This window comes from Schistocerca cancellata, chromosome 1, assembly GCF_023864275.1.
Source record: "Schistocerca cancellata isolate TAMUIC-IGC-003103 chromosome 1, iqSchCanc2.1, whole genome shotgun sequence".
NCBI classification, from domain to species: Eukaryota; Metazoa; Arthropoda; class Insecta; order Orthoptera; family Acrididae; genus Schistocerca; species Schistocerca cancellata.
In genome coordinates this window covers 631,474,397-631,500,366 of record NC_064626.1, presented here as the reverse complement: position 1 = coordinate 631,500,366, position 25,970 = coordinate 631,474,397, and the positions used below count along the sequence as shown (strand labels likewise).

The following is a 25,970-nucleotide window of genomic DNA, read 5'->3' as shown; positions in this document are numbered from 1 at the left end:
ACATTGGTTATTATAAAATAACATCTTATCTTCAATTTGTACATTTCAAGAATCAGCAACTGTATCATTATCATCATCATCGTCTTCCATGTCGAGCAACAGTGCACCATTTGTACACGTACCATGGCACGTGCCACAAACCATTGAACATATGGTTGCTGCTTTTCGGCATCCACATTGTCCCCCACACCCAGTAGAATATCGGCAAAAGATGTTGCTCAGTTTAGCTTTAAGTGCTACTGAGTCTTTCGTAGTCAGTGGATGGAGCGATCCGTCCTCCCCTTACTTCCATCCCCATTCAATTGACAGTAGCGGGTTATTGAGCCACTGTCATGTCTGTAAGTAAGTAACCAAACATCAGTAAGTAACAAGAAATGGTATTGTAAAAATAATTATATAAAAACGGACAGTTAATAAAATTAATTTACCTGTAAAAAAACCTCTAAAAGAGTGCTGTCGTGTAGTTCCTGTGGTTCGCGGTTGTGAGGCAAGGTCTGGTTTTGGCTTCATTGATGCATTTAAGAATGCATCATATCAGAGCTTATTTAAATCTTGCTGATATTCATTCGCTCAATACATTTCTAGAAACGTCTTCTCACCAGCCTGTGCGACCTCCTCTGCTGGTGTTAAGGGGTTATTGAAGACGTTAGATATTGTCTTCATTTGCCTCGGGATCTTACTGAACAGCTTAACCATTCCTCCTTTGGTTTTGTTGCAGTATTGGAGGTTGTGCCACACCCGCTAAAACCATGGTGTAGGAGGATTGTTTCAGCAAAAGGAAGTTGCTGGAGTTAATTTATTGAAAACAATTTGGATTTAGCCTTGCCCTTGCCAGCTTCTTGAAATATATGTTAGTGCCTGGCTGTGAAAAAGCAATCAGTAAAACAATTAAATCAACATCTTCCCCAACTATTGTGACAGTTTGGTGCAGGGCAGCTTTACCTAATGCACATCTCACTATTTTACCGTCAGCATCGCCTTTAGTAACTACTGTTTCTATTCCCTTTGCAATCATTTTGTAACTAAGGACTGCTATAAGCCTCACTTTGTTTTTTTCGTTTGTGAGAAAATGCTCCCATTGAACAGTGACAGTTGTGCTTTCATTAAAATTGGTGTCAACTGAAGTTTTTGTGAAGGCCCTTCTCGTCTACTTCACTCGTTTTGTACTGTTGACATTACTGTAACTGTCAAATACCACAGTACGATTTCTACCATAATGTTTGTGCACATAGGCTATGTACTGATTGCAAAGTGCAGAAATATTGGTGCCCACATCCCATTTCACACGGTGAAGAAGGAAGTCTCCACCTACTACGTTGGCACTGGTTTGTAGGTCTTGAGTTGCATAATTGTCTTCTGGAAAAGCATCATAGAGAGATTTCTTTCCTTCCCTCATTCCCCCTTCATTAAAGAGAGAGTGGGGATAATTCATATTCCATAGGCTTTGACATATCCTCATCACTCTTTTTTGTAATGGCTGTTCTTTGGAAAATTGTGTGTCCACAGTCACTGTTTCACTGTGCACCTTTACGGTATGGTTCATATTAGCCAGAGAAATCACCACATTCTTCTTAGACTTTTTAATGTCACAAAAAATTCAACCAATGTAACTCTGCATGGTTCTGGTACCAATTTGTAGGGCTTGGTAATTACTTACTTTTGAGTTTCTGATTATGCCTGTCGCGAGGGACATTAGTGAATTCATTTTTGGAAAAGGAGGTAGGTTGCTGAAACACTCATAGATGTTTGCCCGGTCTTGTCCATCACTAATTTGCTGTGACACCTGGAGATCGACATGCTGGTCCCCACTTGAAAAAGTCATTCCAATAAACTCCTCTAACGATGACCAGATGGCGGTTGCTCCAGAAGGTTCTCCAACCCACTTTGCTAGACTGGGGTTAGTTATGCCTCTTCCTTGTGTCAAATCACCTGAGCTTTTAATGGAGCGCATTACATCTACATCCATACTCCGCAAGCCACCTGACGGTGTGTGGCGGAGGGTCTGTTCTATGGTCACATCTGACCAAACCCCTGCCCAAGAAGATGCACTTCTATTTATAGTGAAATAACACTTAGCTGCAAAATAATTGAACACATATGGCTGGCTAGTTGCTAATGCTATCGTATCTTGCATGTAAAGATGGGCATTTTCTGCATACCAAAAATGACAGCTTGCATGGAAGAATGGCATCTTTTCTGAACACATGCCAAATGGCCATTCCAATCACCATGACATTCAAAATCTATGAACTTCTTAATTAATGAAACCATATTAAAATACTGCACCCACAAAGCAGCAGTAGGTCCATTCTCCTTGAGAAGAGCCAGTGCATTCTTAAATTTATTTAAAATTGATGACAATTAATCACCTCCCTCAATTTTTTGTACAGTAAGATTTTCTTTATTGCTCAAAATGCTGATAACACTCTTCGTTTCTTCTTCTGAGACACTGTCATCTTCAAGTATGATCTGAGCTAAAACAGCTTGAACAAGTAAGGGTCCTCTAACACCTCTGCTGTAAGCATGTCCGGTTAATATCTTTTCAACAGAATTGTTTGAAATCAAATTGTGAAGCATTTGATAACTTATTGATGAAGTAAATAAGCTATTGTTTGACTTCCAGTCAGTGTTGGTTCTTCATCAGTGTAAATGTTGTATACATGTAATTCATACCACTTAAGCACAGTATTTGAATATCTATTTATTCACTTTTGAGAGGAAACTTTTAGTCCAGTTTTCACATTTTATAGTAAATTCCAAATGATCATGCAGTCTTTAAGTTATTTTTATGTCATACAGTTGCTCAGCCTTGATTACTTTACTATGGTGCCCCTGCTCATAACGACTTAGTCTGAATTCATTAAATTCTTGGTGATTCAATCATCTCTGGTGTGATGCACTTGAAAGTGGCAAAATATTCTTGGGTAGCAAGGAGTTGAGTCATAGTAAACATGTTTTGCAATAAGTGTTTTCTTCTTTATTCATTTTTTAAACTGTGGAATATTTGTCCAAGTTGAACTTCTTCACTTTTCTGTATTATGTCGGTCTGATTACTTCATCTATGCTTCTCAACACCATTGCCATATGTGAGATGACACTGTTCTTGGTATTCATTCTTCATTAAATTATAATTAATTACATTTCTATTGTGCTTCTTATTATTTCTGAAATAGCATCCATTAGTTTCAGACAATATTGAATTTTTATTGTGTGATTGAGCATAGGTACATGATGTGATCACTTGCTAAATTTGAACCTGGCTAACTGCTTTTACATAATTTGTTCTTCCTTTTTTAACAACATTGTTGTATTTCTTCTTTATTGAAGAATCTCGTGATGTTGTACTCTGAGGTCCTTTGTGGCACTATGTGGCGAGGTGTTGATAGCTCCATGCAACACATGCTGTGACAGGGATGTCTGCTGGCAAATGTCATCCACTGCACACCACCCAAGGAGTACCTCAAAACAAATAATAAAATACAGAACATGTACAGGACATCATACACATGTAAATATCTTTCTGTGTGTATAACTTGTAAAAATTATAATCAAATTAGTTGTAGACATGCTTGCTCATTTATAGATGATGTGGGTACAGAAAATTTTGCACCTCTAATGCTTATGGGAGTATTCACTTGTTTAACTCAGCCAAATTCTGTAAGAAAAAGAAGAAGAAGAAGTAGTTTGTAGTTCTCCAATCTGATATGTGTATCATTTCCAGCTATACATCCGTCACTTTCTCGTTGTTCATTGATATTCAAATGATGAAGAAAATAATTGTCCATGTCATTGATGGTCTCTTCAAGACACCTGTGGGGAACTGAATCGATGTTGAGGGAAAACTTAAATTGCAGAGATTTTCTAAAAGATGTTCTTGTTAACCCAGTGGACATATGGATGGATCAATCAATATGTCCGGCAAGGTTGCTAGGCATGGCATAAAAGTATACATGCCCTGGTGCCAGGTCACATGACAATGTAACCACAACAGATTGAAGGCCGACCATGGGCCAACATGTTTTCATGTGTTGCAACTACCTGATGTTTACAGCAAGCACTTCTGTGTACCAAATGACAATGACCCTGTATTCCATGATTTCCTCCTGGACTGTGATTTGGACGTCATTCTTACTTGCCTAATGCTGTACTATATTTATTCACTGTTCAACCAACAGCTGTGTCTTCAGTTAACAAACTGAAGGTATATCAGTGATGTGAGAATGTGGTTTATACTTGGATGTTTCCCAGTCGAACTTACAATGTTCTCCTGCATTAACATGTAAGTTTTTCAACTAACTTCCAGAATGCAGTATTGACCAAGAAGCATCCAACTCAAGAAGTTCTGTGATTTATTTGTTGTGTATTTGGTGCTGAAATGCAGACTTACAGCAGCTTTGTAACTAAATTTCTTTCTAGCCATTTGCAGCTGGATTAAAGAAAGAGAAGGGGAAGAAACTTACAGTGGACACCTGTTCTCCAGCTAAATTTAACTGAGCACTAAATCAGCCATATTGAGTACATTACAGCTACGAAAGTTATAAAATGAACACTTTATAACATTGAAATGCTGTTTTTCGTGCCTCCAGAAAAGTATGATATTGCATCTTAACAAATGACTTTATTATCTGCTGCCGAACGTACACGTAATATTCTCTATTAAATGCACCAAGTACTCTTCACAATCCGCCTCTGTAATTGAATGATCAGCATAGATGGCTACTATGCGGAGGACCCGGGTTCGATTCCCTGTAGTGCCAAGCATTTTTTCCTTGGTAGGAGGTCTGGTATGGGGTGCACTCAGCCTCACGATGCCAATTGAGAGTTACTTGACTGAGTAGTGGTGGCTCCATGGTCTGGAAAGTCTGCAAAATGGTTGGGAAAGCAGTGTGTTGACCAAATGCCCCTCTGTACTATATCTGCAAGATGCTGCAAGACAAAGGATGACACAGCAATTAGTAGACATCCCTGGGGCCTTCATGGCCTGATGAGAAGCTCATTATTTTTCACAAGTGTTTGGGGGAATTACAGCAACAGGAAAGTACCCACTTCTCCCCTTTTTTCCAAAAAGATGGAATTATGGTACACTCCCCATCTGCAACACAGTTCGCAACATCCTGCTATTAAGGTTGCCTACAAATTCAACATTTCCATTCACATTTCAAAAGTAAAACCATACTAGCATAACCAAACTTAAAGGAAAAATTTTTTGTAGGAAAAATCTTAGTCCTACTACAAATACTAAGCAAATTTGTGATCTAAAATAACTACATTTTAAAAATGTTTTAGATTAAGTTGACTTGTTCTGTGTGACAAGTACACACTCCGTAGATAATGTAATGAAACGTCACCAGATAAAAAATCAGTCAATCAATGCTTTTGATTTTCAGTTGAAAAAAATTGACACCAGGAAAGGGCAAAATTTCACCAGACAGTACTCAACACCTCAGATATAAAAGGGAGAGGAGCTAGAAATAATACAACTCGATAGTGAAACTGAATGTAATTCACCTCCAATTCTAACTCAGTTGAATAAAGTGGCACTACTCAATGGAAGAGAAGAATTTAAGTAAATCAGATTTTTTAATTTAAGTAAGATTGACTGTAAATGTGAACATTTTACCATTAGATATCAGTTTATTTTTTGTCAAAAGTTATCCAAAACCATATTCTGAAATAGTGTCTTGTTTCCCCACTAGGCAGTGCCACAAGTTCCTCCAAAATCATAACACAACATGCACACATATGTAATACTAACTAAGGTAAATCCACCCGATGATGGAGGTTTAAACCTTCGAAACGCGTCGTGGAAAAAATAAAATAAAATGGTGACTGGTAACAGTAAACTTGTTGTTTCATTTAAGATTGACTGGAAAATACCAAAGAGTTGGGACTGATGACCTCAGAAGTGGAGTACCATAGTGCTCAGAGCCATTTGAACCAAAGAGTTGCAGCAGAATTTCAATGACACTAAAGTGTTTATGGGTCTGGACCTGACTTTAGAGTACCATCAGGTGTTATTGGACCCATAATGTAGACAGTACACCACACTTGTATACAAAGAGTGGTGCTATCAATATCATATACACTCCTGGAAATTGAAATAAGGACACCGTGAATTCATTGTCCCAGGAAGGGGAAACTTTATTGACACATTCCTGGGGTCAGATACATCACATGATCACACTGACAGAACCACAGGCACATAGACACAGGCAACAGAGCATGCACAATGTCGGCACTAGTACAGTGTATATCCACCTTTCGCAGCAATGCAGGCTGCTATTCTCCCATGGAGACGATCGTAGAGATGCTGGATGTAGTCCTGTGGAACGGCTTGCCATGCCATTTCCACCTGGCGCCTCAGTTGGACCAGCGTTCGTGCTGGACGTGCAGACCGCGTGAGACGACGCTTCATCCAGTCCCAAACATGCTCAATGGGGGACAGATCCGGAGATCTTGCTGGCCAGGGTAGTTGACTTACACCTTCTAGAGCACATTGGGTGGCACGAGATACATGCGGACGTGCATTGTCCTGTTGGAACAGCAAGTTCCCTTGCCGGTCTAGGAATGGTAGAACGATGGGTTCGATGACGGTTTGGATGTACCGTGCACTATTCAGTGTCCCCTCGACGATCACCAGTGGTGTACGGCCAGTGTAGGAGATCGCTCCCCACACCATGATGCCGGGTGTTGGCCCTGTGTGCCTCGGTCATATGCACTCCTGATTGTGGCGCTCACCTGCATGGCGCCAAACACGCATACGACCATCATTGGCACCAAGGCAGAAGCGACTCTCATCGCTGAAGACGACACGTCTCCATTCGTCCCTCCATTCACGCCTGTCGCGACACCACTGGAGGCGGGCTGCACGATGTTGGGGCGTGAGCGGAAGACGGCCTAACGGTGTGCGGGACCGTAGCCCAGCTTCATGGAGACGGTTGCGAATGGTCCTCGCCGATACCCCAGGAGCAACAGTGTCCCTAATTTGCTGGGAAGTGGCGGTGCGGTCCCCTACGGCACTGCGTAGGATCCTACGGTCTTGGCGTGCATCCGTGCGTCGCTGCAGTCCGGTCCCAGGTCGACGGGCACGTGCACCTTCCGCCGACCACTGGCGACAACATCGATGTACTGTGGAGACCTCACGCCCCACATGTTGAGCAGTTCGGCGGTACATCCACCCGGCCTCCTGCATGCCCGCTATACGCCCTCGCTCAAAGTCCGTCAACTGCACATACGGTTCACGTCCACGCTGTCGCGGCATGCTACCAGTGTTAAAGACTGCGATGGAGCTCCGTATGCCACGGCAAACTGGCTGACACTGACGGCGGCGGTGCACAAATGCTGCGCAGCTAGCGCCATTCGACGGCCAACACCGCGGTTCCTGGTGTGTCCGCTGTGCCGTGCTTGTGATCATTGCTTGTACAGCCCTCTCGCAGTGTCCGGAGCAAGTATGGTGGGTCTGACACACCGGTGTCAATGTGTTCTTTTTTCCATTTCCAGGAGTGTACTTCCGTTTGGGCTGAAATTCTGATGTAAAGCAGTACATGGAGAAAATATTTTAGGTAATTTTTCAGACATTTGAAATCATAGGACCTTATTGGATCCTAAGAAAATCAGAAATCACCAGGAAATAAAATTCTTGGGAGGCAGTACGTGGTTTACTGATATATAGTTGTAACAAGGAATTCGGGAGCTTTCATGGCTTGTACAGCTTCTGCTGCTGTTTCATAGATAATCAAATGCTAAACAGCAAAGCCTTGCACAACCTACTTAAGCAAAATGCAGTAGTTTGAGGTAATGGATGGAAGATTGTGAGGAAGTATTTCAACAGATTAAAACAGCTTTAATCAGTATGCCAACCACCTCAGATCTTACCTTGTGATGGACCCAATTATGGCATGGGAGTATCAAATCAATAAAAAAGGTGATCATGATAACTTAAAGACGATTGCTTTCAGGAACAGAATTTTGACTAGCTATGTATGGAAGTATCCAGCAATAGAGAAGGAAACACTGGCAATACTGTTTGGGTTCGCAGAGTTCTGCTGTTATCTAGCAGGCTGGAAATCCATAATGATAATTAACTGTTGAGCTTTGTCATTCCTATTAACAAGCAAACTACAAAAGGGTCGGTTACCAAAATGGACCTAAGTGCTGTGAGAATTCAGTTTTGGGTTGCAAAACAAACTAGGACAAAAGAATTTGGTACCCAATGCACTCTCACACTTACTGGTAACCTTGTAAAGATGAAAAACATGCCTGATGACACTGGAAGACACGATTCTCCTAATGAAATATTTAGTTCATTAAGGAACATCCCCAAAATACTGAAAGTCTTATGCCATGAGTGAATGCTGACTAATGTCTATCATTGGTGAAAAGGAAGTACAGATGCACATGGGGTGAGGAAATCCAAATGTAATATCTATTACATGAAGGGGTATTTTACCAAAGAACGACCAACCACCACCTCATGTGTAACACGTGCTTTAGTAGTGTATACTTTGGACCCAAGAAGTGCCTGAAAAAAATGAGATGGGTTGTTTATTTTTCAATCTAGCCAAGAGAACACAACATTTGTTGTGTAAGTGCAAAATTTGTTAGAATACCAAGTCTACTATCATGTAACATAAAGATTTCATGCACCCTGTGTTACTGAAAGGGCTTAAAGAGACAGTAGTGATTGAGTCCCTAGGATGATTATTGTCAACCTTTTCTCAAAACATGTAAAATTGTCCCCATGGAAAAAGGCCAGGAGCAGTAAGATAGCTGGAAACGAGATGAAAAGGATTACTTCATAAATGCGTATATGCCGAAATGAGCAGTCATTGACAGTGGAAGCCAGTTTCCATGTAAGAAATGGGTTGAAACATTGAGATGAGATGATGTGATGTGGAGCCAGTGTTTATTTCATGCTACGGACCTGCCGTGAACACTGCAGAGTGTGTTATGAAGCAAATGAATCATGTGTATTGAGTGTATAGCCGTAAAAAAATGGGAAATGAGGTCATTTAAAAAGCAAATTTGAGGATGTAATCAGTAATGTGCCACATGAATCTACAGGGTACATATGCTAGAAATTCTGTTTAACAAGCAGACTGATCAGAGTAATTCTAAGAAGTTTGCCTGATGAAGAAGAGACATGGGAGGGAAATATCAGTAAGATGGAACAAATGCTAATGAAGAAAGCCAATGACTGGAAGGTTCAGTATGACAAGTTGGTGAATCCAGTAGTATATAGGATGAGAAATCCTTTCTGTTGAGGACACACATCCAATCCAAGAAGGCTAATCACAAAATCAAGAAATTTTTATAATGTTTACAAAGGTCCTAACAAGATTGCTGGAATTAAGCTTTTGTATACCATTGAACTGAAGACTTTGGAAACAGGTTGGAGACTATGGGTCAAGCTGCTGGAAAACCATTCTGGAGTGTAATTAGCAGTCTTCGAAAGGGAGGTAAGAAGGAAATGACAAGTATTTTGGACGTGTCAGGAAAACTGCTGGTGAATCCTATGGATGCCTTGGGCAGATGGAGGGAATATTTTGAAGAGTTGCTCAATGTAGGTGAACATGCGATCAGTAATGTTTCAGATTTCGAGGTAGAATGGGATAGGAATGATGATGGAAATAGGATCACATTTGAGGAAGTGGAAAAAATAGTCAATAGATTGCAGTGCAATAAAGCGGCTGGGGTGGATGAAATTAAGTCAGAACTCATCAAATATAGTGGAATGTCAGGTCTTAAATGGCTACACAGGATAATTGAAATGGCCTGGGAGTTGGGACAGGTTCCATCAGACTGGACAAAAGCAGTAATCACACCAATCTTTAAACATGGAAACAGAAAAGATTGTAACAACTACAGAGGTATCTCTTTAATCAGCGTTGTGGGTAAAATCTTCTCAGGTATTGTTGAAAGGAAAGTGCGAGTATTAGTTGAGGACCAATTGGATGAAAATCAGTGTGGGTTTAGGCCTCTTAGAGGTTGTCAGGACCAGATCTTTAGCTTATGGCAAATAATGGAGAAGTGTTATGAGTGGAACAGGGAATTGTATCTATGCTTTATAGATCTAGAAAAGGCATAGGACCGGGTCCCTAGGAGGAAGTTATTGTCTGTTCTACAACATTATGGAATAGGAGGCAAACTTTTGCAAGCAATTAAAGGTCTTTACATGGATAGTCAGGCAGCAGTTAGAGTTGACGGTAAATTGAGTTCATGGTTCAGAGTAGTCTCAGGGGTAAGACAAGGCTGCAACCTGTCTCCACTGTTGTTCATATTATTTATGGATCATATGTTGAAAACAATAGACTGGCTGGGTGAGATTAAGATATGTGAACACAAAATAAGCAGTCTTGCATATGCAGATGACTTAGTTGTGATGGCAGATCCGATTGAAAGTTTGCAAAGTAATATTTCAGAGCTAGATCAGAAATGTAAGGACTATGGTATGAAGATTAGCATCTCCAAAACGAAAGTAATGTCAGTGGGAAAGAAATATAAACGGATTGAGTGCCAAATAGGAGGAACAAAGTTAGAACAGGTGGTCGGTTTTAAGTACTTAGGATGCATATTCTCACAGGATGGCAACATAGTGAAAGAACTGGAAGCGAGGTGTAGCAAAGCTAATGCAGTGAGCGCTCAGCTACGATCTACTCTCTTCTGCAAGAAGGAAGTCAGTACCAAGACTAAGTTATCTGTGCACCGTTCAATCTTTCGACCAACTTTGTTGTATGGGAGCGAAAGCTGGGTGGATTCATGTTACCTTATCAACAAGGTTGAGGTTACGGATATGAAAGTAGCTAGGATGATTGCAGGTACTAGTAGATGGGAACAATGGCAGGAGGGTGTCCACAATGAGGAAATCAAAGAAAAACTGGGAATGAACTCTATAGATGTAGCAGTCAGGGCGAACAGGCTTATATGGTGGGGTCATGTTACACGCATGGGAGAAGCAAGGTTACCCAAGAGACTCATGGGTTCAGCAGTAGAGGGTAGGAGGAGTCGGGGCAGACCGAGGAGAAGGTACCTGGATTCGGGTAAGAATGATTTTGAAGTAATAGGTTTAACATCAGAAGAGGCACCAATGTTAGCACTGAATAGGGGATCATGGAGGAACTGTATAAGGGGGACTATGCTCCAGACTGAATGCTGAAAGGCATAATCAGTCTTAAATAATGATGATGATGATGATGATGATGATGATGATGATGGGTACTGACAATGAGATAATCCGTTGCTTACATGTGCACTGAGTAGCTGCAGTGACAGAAGAGTGGAGGCTACGTTGCGATGCAGTTCCCCCTCTGTATTACAACTTTCGCTGCTACAGATAGCCATGATGGCGTAGCTGAGGCTACATTTTGACACGTCCACCCCTAATGGTGGAACACAGATATGATGCACTCAAGGGTTACACAGCCATGCTGTTTTCACTGTCAAGTCATTTTTCTGGTCAGCTAGGAGGTCAATGACATAACCTGCACAGTTGACTACCAAACAGTGCCAAATATCGCAGGGATTTCATGCTAACATTGATGCACAAAACATGCATACTAACCTAAGTGATATCGACCAGTAGTAAACATCAGGATCAACTGTTCCACCCGTCTGTCATTGTGTGTGTGTACGTTGTTTGAAGTGTTGTTGGCATAGAAAAATGCCAGTTATGTGTGTGTTAGCACAGTGTTTTCTTTCATCAGACTAATTACACCTATATTACTTTAACATAAAATTTTTATTGACTACAAACACTGTATTTTTCTGTTTGTCAATACCTATGGAAAAATAAATTTGCATTTATTTCTTGATATCTCCCGACTTAGTAAATTTGAACCCCGGCACACTGATCATACTTTATATATTGTTGTGCCTTCCTATTTAATCTTAAGATATACAGGATGAGGCAGCTAAGACAGGCCATACCAAATATATCCAGAAAGAATAAATGTATTGTGGTGCCATTTTTGCTAAGTTGTGGACATTATGGCGAGTTTCCTGATGTTCAAAATAATTTTTATTGTTTATAGTCACCAGATTACAAACTGTAATGGAACTATATACTTTTTTGTGGCATTTGAAGGAAACTTCTAAGAGAATTGCAACAACATAACATGTATGGGTCTCGCAGTGCTGTAAATCACTGTCCTGCTATCAAGAGAAGAGGTTCCACAAATGCCTGCCCTATTGTGCCAGGTGTAAGGAAACTAATAATTCAGGTATGGCTCATGTGTTTAGTATCATGCCTGTCATATCAGATGCTTAAAGTGTTGATCTTCAGCACTGCTATAAGATATAGTGTCTACATCTACATCCATACTCCACAAGCCACCTGACGGTTGTTGGTGGAGGATACCTTGAGTACCTGTATCGGTTCTCTCTTCAGTTCCAGTCTTGTATTGTTCATGGAAAGAAGGATTGTCTGTATGCCTCTGTGTGGACTCTAATCTCTCTGATTTTATCCTCATGGTCTCTTCACGAGATATACGTAGGAGGGAGCAATAGACTGCTTGATTCCTCGGTGAAGGTATGTTCTCGAAACTTCAACATAAGCCCATACCGAGCTACTGAGTGTCTCTCCTGCAGAGTCTTCCACTGGAGTTTATCTATCATCTCCGTAACACTTTCGCGATTACTAAATGATCCTGTAACGGAGTGCGCTGCTCTCTGTTGGATCTTCTCTCTCTCTTCTATCAACCCTATCTGGTACGGATCCCACACTGGTGAGCAGTATTCAAGCAGTGGGCGAACAAGTGTGCTGTAACCTACTTCCTTTGCTTTCGGATTGCATTTCCTTAGGATTCTTCCAGTGAATCTCAGTCTGGCATCTGCTTTACCGACGATCAACTTTATATGATCATTCCATTTTAAATCACTCCTAATGCGTACTCCCAGATAATTTATGGAATTAACTGCTTCCAGTTGCTGACTTGCTATATTGTAGCTAAATGATAAGGGATCTTTCTTTATGTATTTGCAGCACATTACACTTGTCTACATTGAGATTCGATTGCCATTCTCTGTACCATGCATCAATTCGCTGCAGATCCTCCTGCATTTCAGTACAATTTTCCATTGTTACAACCTCTTGATATACCACAGCATCATCCGTAAAAAGCCTCAGTGAACTTCCAATGTTATCCACAAGGTCATTTATCATAATTTATATATTGTTGTGCCTTCCTATTTATTATTAAGATATACAGGATGAGGCAGCTAAGACAGGCCACACCAAATATATCCAGAAAGAATAAAAGTGCTTCTGAAGAAACAGTACTGCATGTTGAATTTCATCTGGAATTAACAGCAGCACAGGCCAATGTTATAAACCATTTCATGCCTAGGGAGTCATTGGAGTTTCCTAATAGACCTTTTGTTTCGAATTGTTTTTCACAAGTAAAAGTACACCAGCTTGGTTTGATAAGTCTGGTAAATTTGTATAAAAGAATGAAACACTTTTACTGCACCTTCACAGTTAGTAAGCTTGATTATTCCAAGGATCGTGTAAAGAATTTCAAAAATGTACAGATTATAGTTCATTGTTGTCAGCTGTCTGAATTGGTCAATGTCTTGAGTGTGATTGAAAATGGAGAAAAATGAGTTTCATTGTATTGTTCAACATTTTGTTTGAAGGGTTGGACTTGCGCACAAATCAAAACAGAACTGGATCAAGTTTATAGGGACTCTGCACAATCATTGAAGGCCATTACTTTTGGGTTAATGAATTTAAACGTGATTGAGGAAGCATGAAAGATGAAGCACTCTCTGGCAATCCACTTGAGGTCACCACAAAGGAAACCACTGACAAAATCCATGGTTTGGTAATGTAAGATGACCAGTTAAAAAGACTGAGATTGCAGGCATCTCACCTGAGCGAGTGCATAAACCTTTATGGATAATTGCTCACTGTCAACCATAAGCACATCTGGCACAACATTTCAAGATAGTGTCTGGCGATGTTTAATCATAATCCACAAGACTTTTTGTACATATTTGTGACTGTTAATGAAATATGTATCTATCATTATGCACCAGAGTCAAAACGGCAGCCAAATAAATGGACAAAGCTCTTTTAAAAGTGCATCAAAGAAGGCAAAGACGATTTTGTCAGCTGTTAAGGAGATGGTTGCTATTTTTTGGGACTTCCAATGAGTAATGCTCGTAGATTACTTGAAAAAAAAAAAAAAGGCAGAATCGTAACTGGATCCTGTTATCCTTCATTGATGAATGACCTGAAACTTGTGTATCTGAAAAAAACCTAAGGTTGGCATGCAAGAAAGTGCTCTTTCACCAGTATAATGCACCATCCCCCACATCAGTGTGACAACAATGGTGAAAGTGCATGAACTGGTCTTTGAATTAGTTCCTCATCAGCCCTATTCACCAAACTTAGCTCCAGGTGGCTTCTTACTGTACCCTATCTTGAAACTTTGGATTGCTGGAAAGATTTTCATCAAGTGAGGAAGTGATATTTGCAGTACTTTGCAGAGTTTGACAGAAGCAATTTTTCCGATGGGATGAAAAAGCTGGAGGATTGCTGGACCAAATACCCCTTAAAAGGGACTATGTCTAGAAGTAAGGTGAATTGTGTATGAAACAAATATTTTTTCTTGGTTTTGTACCATCCTTAAGAAAGTATTATGTCTGGTGAGTGTGTAGAGCATTTTGTGTTTCCTGAATGATTGTTCCAAACCTTTCCATATGTTCTCTTAAGAGGGTCTGCCATTGAATATGCTGAATGGTTGGAACATCCGTCTCTTTGCTGCCGTACTGCTTGCCTTATGGCTACTGGGGTGTCGTCCAATAACTGCAGCAGCAGCATATCTTAGGAACTCAAGATATTTGAGTGTATTAAGATTTACACCAATAAATGATGGGGGTCCTGGGAAACACACGCCAAATATTAATAGACAAGAGTGGCTTTTTGTTTTGTATCTTCTTCATTGAGTTAGCATGGATTTTCATCTGACAATTAGTACATATCACAATGATTGACTTGCCCATGGTTTGTAAATGATGCTTCTCCCTCGAACAAAATTTGCCATAGATGTGCTGCATCACTTAGCGTTTTAGTAGATAACATTTGAAAAACTGTAACAAATTTTGGAAGTCCATTGCCATGAAGCTGTAGATGCAGTGAAATGTGAAGAGGACAAAATGTGATGGAAGTTAGTGTTCACAGAACACTTGTTTAGTTGATCCCTCTCATGCCTCCAAATACCTCTTGAGTGTCATTTGCATTGTATGTTACTGCTTCTAAAATGTTAGTTTCATTTCATTCATCAGTTACTCTTCTTTCTCTTTAGCATATTTCATTCTCCATAGTTCCAGTTTCTGGAACTTTTTTTATAATGTTTTTCTAGAACTTTTGTTTTACAGTGTTTGCAAAGGCAGATTGTGAAAGCTTGACACTCTTCAGCATACAAATGCACTGCTGCTGTAAGAGTTTGGTGACATTCACCATAAATGATATTTACTTTTTTTACTGTCATATACATTGTGAATGTCTCAGTAGTTTTATAAGCAATGTATCTGATTGCTACAACAGCAGAACACAAATTTATGGGCTTCCACGTGTACAGGTAAACACAAAAACAATACCTGAGTTACAGGTTTGCTTACATTTGGTATAACAGAACAGACATTTGTATAACCTAATGGTGGGACAGTGGTTTGCAGTGGTGATATCTTGATAATATTTGATAAAGTGCCGTACATGTTATGTTGTTAAAGTTCCCTTAGAATTTTCTTTCAGATACCACAAAAAATAATATATAGTGAATAATGTCAGGAAATTCACTATATTGCCCACTATAACTTGACAAAAACTGCAGCTTTATACACTGGTCAAAACAATTAGGCGATCAGTTGAGGTATCTAGGTTCTAAAGTATTGTCATTGACAGAATGAATTAAAATGGTTTGACATGTTTCTGTCGGTTTTACAGAGTGGAGAAACAACATTACGGTCACCAAGATAGTGGTAATAATGGAAAGTTGCTGCAGAGGGGGTTGGTGTTGACTTGTGTTTACTCTACCACAAATTACACTAGCAGCTGGCTTCAGATAGTGTAATGAGCAGGTCATGCAAAGCAGCAACAATGTGACTTAACCTGAAGCTATGCCATGGAGAGCCATAGGACGGTTGGAAGTGGAACAGACACGAGGGAGGTGGCTGCAGCTATTGGAGTGTCCCAAATAGTAATTTCCAGGGCCTGGATGTGATTTCAGACAACAGAAATCTTTAAAAGAAAGCAAGTCCTAGGTCATCCACAGGTAACATTAGCAAGAGATGACCGGTATCTCCAGTTAACAGCTCATCGAGACAGGAGGCTGAATGCAACTCAGCTGGAACGCACCCTCCAGGCAGCAACAGGACACGCAATATCAACACAAACAGTCCAAAATCACCTTCGGAAATGTGGTCTCTGTGCACGAGGACTATGGTGTGTGTCCCATTAAAACCATGACATCGTTTAGCCCACAAAAACTGGGTGGAGGAAAATCAGGATTGGAGTCGTAACGAATGGCACTGGGTGCTGTTCACATATGAGTTAAGATTTTGTTTTCAGTCATACAATTGTCATTCCCTCAATGTGGAGAGAACGTGGAACTCTGAACAATCCTGCTTATGTGCAGAAAATGTCACCATATCATTATGGTGGACGAATGGTGTAGGCAGGAATCAGTATTGGTGGACGTATGGATGTCTTTACCATTCAGAATGGCACTTTGACTGCTCAGAGGTATAGAGACGAGATCCTTCGACCTTTTGTTGTGCCCTACGCTGGTGCCATAGGAGACAGGTTCCTTTTGGTGGATGATAATGCTCATCCCCACAGCGCTGCAGTGGTGGACGGCATGCTTGAGCTTAGGGAATTGAATGAATGGAGTGGCCAGCTTGTTCACTGGACTTAAACACAACGGAGCATGTCTGGGATGCATTTGGCAGACAAATTGCAGCCAAACCAGCACCTCCCTCAACAGTTGCAGAGCTGGATATTGCACTCATGGAAGAATGGCCAAATATCCCTCAAGAGCTGATTGATAACCTCATACAGTCCGTGCCATGCAGGTGTGCAACTGTACTGGCCGTCCAAGGTGATCACACACCTTATTAGAGGGCAATGAGAATGACTGTTTCACTATTACGGCAGCCCCATGCTGCCTCACTCTACGTAAACGCCGTGTAAACCTCAAGTAAAGAGTTGAGACAACAAAATATCGTACTGTATTACACACAAATTACAGTTGTAACCAATATCTAAATAAAATACATTACCATATGTCTATTGCTTATACCTCACCTTATCCCCGAATTGTTTTGAGCTGTGTACATTTATTCATTCTGGATATATTTGGGGTGGCCTGTCTTAGCAGCCTCACCCTGTATAGTTTTGCTTATGCACAATTAAATGTGGAATTAGACCCTAATATTTTCCTTTTCTTTTGTAGAAGTACTGAGCTAGAAGAGGAAATGTGTCGTCTGCTTTGTTTTTCCTTTATCATATTTACATTATTTTAGCAATTTGAATTTGTTTTCATTTTGAGAAAAGAACACACTATTTTATTTCTATTGTTCCATTTCTTTACTATGTTCAGGTGAACAGTTTGTAATTAATTACCTTTCAGTTAGATTAATATATTTGTTTACTTAATTTCTCCAAGTAGAAGTTAAGTTGATAATAATATGAAAATATGTTGAGTTGCATAACAACTAGTAATTTTGATACTTTGATGAAATGTGGAAATTATAGATAGCTAATCATCTTCCTGATCAAAGGCAAGAGAGAGGTTATGTTTTTTTTTGTTTTTTTATTTATTTATTTTTTTATTTTTTTATTTATTTATTTTTTTCATTTACTCTGCACATCCTTTGCTACTAGGCCATTAGCACATACAGCAGTGGTCAAATCAGTTAGAAGGGAAGCTTTCCTCTAAAAACTGCTACAGCTTACAGTGTTTTCTGCGTGTGCACCTTACCAGATGTAGAATTCTGATGGCAGTGAAGTTTATTTGCACATTATCGGTTAGCAAGGGTTTTAGTCAAAGACTGAACTCAAATCTGCTGAACTGCTTTTCACTCCACTGTTTGGTGAGGATAATCAGGAACACTAGGTACATTTCCAACACAATGGCATTCCACCACACTACCTTAGCATCTTTCAATACTTCATCAAGGATCATTTCCAGGTCAGTGGATAATTTGAACTGGGTGTATTGCATTGTATCAATAAAATATATCAATGAAATATATAATGATTCCTTTTACTTTTGGGAGATTGTCAGAGATAGAGTTTTCATGCTACATGAACTTGTTACACTTACTGATTTCAGAGCAAATATACATCACTTACATTTGTCGCCTTGTGCTTACTATGCCTGTAACCCTTAGCTAAGTTATTTTATAATTGTAAACGACTGTATGTTTATTGTTTGTATTACTTATGATATGTTAAGCATTAAACTCCATGTTCTAGGACCTTAATTTGATTCTCTGACTTAACATCTGCTTCAGTTTTCCACCCACCAGCACTGAGCAAGGCAGCACAGTGGTCTAGTGAAATAGTCTCCCCCCCCCCCCCCCCACCCCCCCCGCTCCTGCCCCCATATAATTAACATAACCATGATATACTGTGAATAAACTGTTGGTATAGTAAAAGAACAAAGAAATTTTAAGTGTAAATTTAGCAAATTAAAGAAAAATCATAAACACCTTTCTTTTTCTCTCATTTTAACAAAATAAACAAACTGCTAACTTATCTGCAATAGAGTACACAAAATAACTTCAAAAAGCTGTTTGTAAATATAGAGTACATTCAGGCTACTGATAAGATTTTATAAATAAAACACAGAATAGGTGTGCTGTAAATACATCACAATATTCAGGTGGCCAAGTGGTGAATTACTGAACTGGGGGTTCATATAAATTTCCCTTTGTTTCATACCTCCATTTTGTGAAACTGTTGGGTTAAGTGATCCTTGATTTTCATATATATGATCACTTTTCAGATCTGTGATTTACCACAAATCTCTGTTTTTGATAGTTGTTGTGTGTCATATTGTCAATTATAGATGGAATACTACAATTACTGTCATTCTATAAGTAAACTGTTTATTAAAATATTAAAAATCTAACCAGGTATTCAAATTAATGTGCTTTAGTGTGTTGGAATATATTTTTGCTACTGTATTATAATCATCCCCCCCACGAAACATGGACCTTGCCATTGGTGGGGAGGCTTGCGTGCCTCAGCGATACAGATGGCCGTACCGTAGGTGCAACCACAACGGAGGGGTATCTGTTGAGAGGCCAGACAAACACGTGGTTCCTGAAGAGGGGCAGCAGCCTTTTCAGTAGTTGCAGGGGCAACAGTCTGGATGATTGACTGATCTGGCCTTGTAACATTAACCAAAACGGCCTTGCTGTGCTGGTACTGCGAACGGCTGAAAGCAAGGGGAAACTACAGCCGTAATTTTTCCCGAGGACATGCAGCTCTACTGTATGATTAAATGATGATGGCGTCCTCTTGGGTAAAATATTCCGGAGGTAAAATAGTCCCCCATTCGGATCTCCGGGCGGGGACTACTCAGGAGGACGTCGTTATCAGGAGAAAGAAAACTGGCGTTCTACGGATCGGAGCGTGGAATGTCAGATCCCTTAATCGGACAGGTAGGTTAGAAAATTTAAAAAGGGAGATGGATAGGTTAAAGTTAGATATAGTGGGAATTAGTGAAGTTCGGTGGCAGGAGGAACAAGACTTTTGGTCAGGTGATTACAGGGTTATAAATACAAAATCAAATAGGGGTAATGCAGGAGTAGGTTTAATAATGAATAAAAAAATAGGAGTGTGGGTAAGCTACTACAAACAGCATAGTGAACGCATTATTGTGGCCAAGATAGACACAAAGCCCATGCCTACTACAGTAGTACAAGTTTATATGCCAACTAGCTCTGCAGATGATGAAGAAATAGATGAAATGTATGACGAGATAAAAGAAATTATTCAGGTAGTGAAGGGAGACGAAAATTTAATAGTCATGGGTGACTGGAATTCGTCAGTAGGAAAAGGGAGAGAAGGAAACATAGTAGGTGAATATGGATTGGGGGGAAGGAATGAAAGAGGAAGCCGCCTTGTAGAATTTTGCACAGAGCATAACTTAATCATAGCTAACACTTGGTTCAAGAATCATGAAAGGAGGCTGTACACATGGAAGAAGCCTGGAGATACTGACAGGTTTCAGATAGATTATATAATGGTAAGACAGAGATTTAGGAACCAGGTTTTAAATTGTAAGACATTTCCTGGGGCAGATGTAGATTCTGGCCACAATCTATTGGTTATGAACTGCAGATTGAAACTTAAGAAACTGCAAAAAGGTGGGAATTTAAGGAGATGGGACCTGGATAAACTGAAAGAACCAGAGGTTGTAGAGAGTTTCAGGGAGAGCATTAGGGAACAATTGACTGGAATGGGGGAAAGAAACACAGTAGAAGAAGAATGGGTAGCTCTGAGGGATGAAGTGGTGAAGGCAGCAGACGATCAAGTAGGTAAAAAGACGCGGGCTAATAGAAATCCTTGGGTAACAGAAGAAATATTGAATTTAATTGATGAAAGGAGAAAATATAAAAATGCAGTAAATGAAGCAGGCAAAAAGGAATACAGACGTCTCAAAAATGAAATCGACAGGAAGTGCAAATTGGCTAAGCAGGGATGGCTAGAGGACAAATGTAAGGATGTAGAGGCTTGTCTCACTAGGGGTAAGATAGATACTGCCTACAGGAAAATTAAAGAGACCTTTGGAGAGAAGAGAACCACTTGTATGAACATCAAGAGCTCAGATGGCAACCCAGTTCTAAGCAAAGAAGGGAAAGCAGAAAGGTGGAAGGAGTATATAGTGGGTTTATACAAGGGCGATGTACTTGAGGACAATATTATGGAAATGGAAGAGGATGTAGATGAAGATGAAATGGGAGATACGATACTGCGTGAAGAGTTTGACAGAGCACTGAAAGTCCTGAGTCAAAACAAGGCCCCGGGAGTAGACAACATTCGATTAGAACTACTGATGGCCTCGGGAGAGCCAGTCATGACAAAACTCTACCATCTGGTGAGCACAATGTATGAGACAGGCGAAATACCCTCAGACTTCAAGAAGAATATAATAATTCCAATCCCAAAGAAAGCAGGTGTTGACAGATGTGAAAATTACCGAACAATCAGTTTAATAAGTCACAGCTGCAAAATACTAACGCGAATTCTTTACAGACGAATGGAAAAACTGGTAGAAGCCGACCTCGGGGAAGATCAGTTTGGATTCCGTAGAAATGTTGGAACACGTGTGCAATACTGACCATACGACTTATCTTGGAAGAAAGATTAAGAAAAGGCAAACCTACGTTTCTAGCATTTGTAGACTTAGAGAAAGGTTTTGACAATGTTGACTGGAATACTCTCTTTCAAATTCTGAAGGTGGCAGGGGTAAAATACAGGGAGCGAAAGGCTATTTACAATTTGTACAGAAACCAGATGGCAGTTATAAGAGTCGAGGGGCATGAAAGGGAAGCAGTGGTTGGGAAAGGAGTGAGACAGGGTTGTAGCCTCTCCCCGATGTTATTCAATCTGTATATTGAGCAAGCAGTAAAGGAAACAAAAGAAAAATTCGGAGTAGGTATTAAAATCCATGGAGAAGAAATAAAAACGTTGAGGTTCACCGATGACATTGTAATTCTGTCAGAGACAGCAAAGGACTTGGAAGAGCAGTTGAACGGAATGGATAGTGTCTTGAAGGGAGGATATAAGATGAACATCAACAAAAGCAAAACGAGGATAATGGAATGTAGTCGAATTAAGTCTGGTGATGTTGAGGGTATTAGATTAGGAAATGAGACACTTAAAGTAGTAAAGGAGTTTTGCTATTTGGGGAGCAAAATAACTGACGATGGTCGAAGTAGAGAGGATATAAAATGTAGACTGGCAATGGCAAGGAAAGCGTTTCTCAAGAAGAGAAATTTGTTAACATCGAATATAGATTTAGGTGTCAGGAAGTCGTTTCTGAAAGTATTTGTGTGGAGTGTAGCCATGTATGGAAGTGAGACATGGACGATAACTAGTTTGGACAAGAAGAGAATAGAAGCTTTCGAAATGTGGTGCTACAGAAGAATGCTGAAGATAAGGTGGGTAGATCACGTAACTAATGAGGAGGTATTGAATAGGATTGGGGAGAAGAGAAGTTTGTGGCACAACTTGACTAGAAGAAGGGATCGGTTGGTAGGACATGTTCTGAGGCATCGAGGGATCACAATTTTAGCATTGGAGGGCAGCGTGGAGGGTAAAAATCGTAGAGGGAGACCAAGAGATGAATACACTAAGCAGATTCAGAAGGATGTAGGTTGCAGTAGGTACTGGGAGATGAAGAAGCTTGCACAGGATAGAGTAGCATGGAGAGCTGCATCAAACCAGTCTCAGGACTGAAGACCACAACAACAACATTATAATCATGGAGCTGAATATATGACATTAGACAATTTATGGGATGTGTGATTCATCAGTGAATTTCAGTAATGAAATCTTTTTGGGATGACTTAAGTTGATTTTCATCTTCTTTAATTTCAAGTGCATTTCATTATTTGTTTCAGGCCTAGCTCTGATAATGAAAGTGGACAACACACAACTGTTGTTTATTTTTCACATTCTGGCACCATGCTGAAACTGCTGTGTCATCTAGGACTATATAAGGATTCTGGTGTTTTGCTCCATAGTAACTATGACTCAATGGCTGATCAGCGCAAGTGGCGTGTTGGAAAAATTGACAGCTTTGGTTCTAATTTGGCATTTGTTCTATTCCAGTGAGTATGACAGTGATTTTAATTTGGATATTTCTTGTGGTTTTGGCATATTATCTGATTCAGATGTAGCGAAATAAAGTGTTTATTCATATAAAATGTTGTATAGTAATAAGAATTACAGGATGTATACGACCTGGGACAACCGAGAGATCCGGGAAAAACCTGGGATTTTTTTCATCCAGGAGAAAACCGGGAAAAACCCAGGAATTTTTTAGAATTCATGGAATTTTTCGTTGTTTTAGTTTCAGTTAAATTTTTATAATTTCGACTGGTAAGAATCGATAATCTAACAAAGGATAATACTGCTACAATGAAACGTGAATGAGAAAAAATATGAAGATAAAACATAAATTGCAAAGGAAATGTGCCGTATACAACAACAAAACACAGTGCTCACACACGTGTTTGTCAACAGCAAAATGTGTTGAAGGCTTTAGGAAGACTATGCAATGCTTCATACCAACAAATTGCCTCCAATGAGCGTGACATCACAATTGTTTATATTAGATTGATTTTAGCAGTTACGAGCGGGCTCATGCTCATGCGCAGTTGAGTGGCGTAGGAGTTGTATCTTTTCCCCCTTCTGGCTACAGAAATGTGGCGGTAGCTGTGTAAGCAGCCGCAGCAAGCAGCTAGATGCAACCGGGAAAAAATTTACTTGCGCACCCTAGCTGCCAGAGTCACGCATGCGCAGCAGGCCCGGATGTATTGGGGGGGGGGGGGGGCAGCAAACTGAGGTGTGAGACACAGGCGACAATTGTGAGGGGGGGGGGGGGCAAATTCATATTCTTGAGGAGAAAAAAAACCTTGTTTCACAAAGTGGCTAGCATCCAGTGCACGTTGGTCTATCGATTACTCATATTATTTTGAAATGCATCCTTGTTGGTTTTTGAACACACTCTGTAAGTTGATTTCTGGATTAATCATAAGCTGATTTTTTATTGCGTGCATAGTGTACATGATGTCTATCAGGGGAATCATAGTCGCATCTAGAACTAGACTTCCCTGCAGGCAAAAGGGGACTGGGCTGTACGAGCTGAGCAGAGTAAAGCCGAACGAGTGAACACCAATCGCTGTCTGATTATGTTGTTGATTGGGTTTGTGATCCACAGAGTCAGACTACCAGAGTGGTAATAAACGACCAACAGGAATAACAGGTAAGAAAGATTACGTATTAGCTTCTCGGTGTATCCAAGAAAATGAAATTTTGTCAAATCATTACGCTAGTAAGGGCCAGTTGTACAGTCCCCATCTACCAGCCGCTTAAGTTCTGTTCTGGAAGTAGCGCGGAAAATGGTTTGTACGAACATAACAACGCCTAACTGGAGAATAATCAGGGATAAGTAAACCAGTGATTCTGGCGGCGTTAGTGAAGTTAACCGGCGAATAAGTTTTGACAAAGGCAGGAATAGTTCCAGAATTAGTCATGACAAGATTGTTTGTTAGAACGAAGAATGATAAGAAACTGTGACATTACAGAAACTAGGGAAGAATATGCCGATTCCAAATATATATAAAATTCTCATACTACTACTTTTCGATCTCATGCTCGAGAAACTGGAGCATAATGAATGAAATGTGAAACTATTTTCTAACATAAAGCTTTTTGCTTGTAGAAGGCCTAATAGGCATTTTATGTCGGTCTTCGTGAATTATATTCTGTTGTGTTGAAAAAATGAACATTTGTGCCAAAACAATCTCGTTTATTTGGTGTGTGTTACAATTTCTGCAGTGTTAGAAAGGCCTATTTTGATTTATCTAGCAGACAGTGACAAAATAGACATAATCAGATCAAGAAACCATACAAGTCTTGGGTACTATTGTATTAACAGCTTATGCAGTATTAGACAACGATATTTCGATTTTTCATGTAGCAAAACGTTTGATGAACTTTGATGAGGTAACAGATTCTTTCGCAGAAAGGAAAGCATGCCATGTAAAGCTGTAGCAAGAGTAGAGAGAATCCAGTGCTAGGAACTAAGGATTAAAGAAATGTGTACTGTCTTGACTGTCTCTTGTCTTAACTGGTTTAATGTGTCCTATATTTAATTCTGTGTCACCCAAAATAGAAAGTAATTAGCTAACAGGCAATAAAGAGTGCAAATTTTCTGAAGAGTTCTTCTTCTCCCGGATTACAAAGTGCGAGTTCTCTCTCTCTCTCTCTCTCTTTCTCTCTCTTTTTTTAAAAGGCAGGATGTCAAACTGGGCAACTGGGAGCAGGAGAGGCGCCACAGGACATATTTTAATTTCCACTGTCCTAAATATAGTTTGATGGCATCCAGTACAAAATATACACGTTTCAAATCCACAGAGCGAAATACATGCTGTGTGAAGAGGGGTGGCACTGCACTCTGGCACACTTAAGACCAAATAACATGTCTTATATTTCCTCGAACATGTATGTTTTATGTATCAGACTCTCCAGAAAGATGTGTGCTACAAAAGGAACATATTATTGAAAACACAATTTTTTTTTAATTTTTGACGTTTTATCTCAAACACATGAGGTAGGGGGAAAGGGGGGGGGGATGCCACTATCTTAGTATTGCCCTGGTTCGGAAATATCATAGATCCAAGGTTGATGCGCAGAGCAGTTATAGTGGGGAAGTGTATAGTCTCCACGTGACCCATGTTTACGTTTAGTGATTTTGCTGTTTCCTCTTCGATTACTGCTCTCACTTCAAATGAAAACAAAACGGATTTCTGTGGCCGGGAACTAGCAAGTGAATTAAAATACATTCACATACCGTATTTACTCGAATCTAAGCCGCACTCGAATCTAAGCCGCACTTGAAAAATGAGACTCGAAATTAAGGAAAAAAATATTTCCCGAATCTAAGCCGCACCTGAAATTTGAGACTCGAAATTCAAGGGGAGAGAAAAGTTTTTTGGCCGCACCTCCAAATCGAAACAAAGTTGGTCCATTGTAATATGAGACACAATTTAGGTCGAATGAAAGACGATACAGCTACAGTAGTTTGGTTCGAGTCGTAAGCTTAGCAGTTAAGCTTTACCAGGTAGCCATTGCTATGCGTCAGGCGCTCCGTCCGTATTTATACGGATACCCTTCCTTTTTCACGTGCTTCGTCTGGTTTGAATCGATTGCTTATTTTGCTTTGATC

At 40.0% G+C, this 25,970-nt stretch overlaps 1 protein-coding gene across 2 annotated transcripts in view; it reads left to right on the top strand.

Moving 5' to 3' along the window:
• Positions 1-25,970, top strand: part of LOC126183229 (multiple inositol polyphosphate phosphatase 1) — a 235,207-nt gene that overhangs the window by 197,473 nt on the left and 11,764 nt on the right. For both annotated transcript variants that reach the window (XM_049925017.1, XM_049925026.1), the window contains one exon: positions 22,639-22,848. In XM_049925017.1, the coding sequence (XP_049780974.1) occupies positions 22,639-22,848 (210 nt within the window). The remainder of the gene's footprint in view (positions 1-22,638; positions 22,849-25,970) is intronic.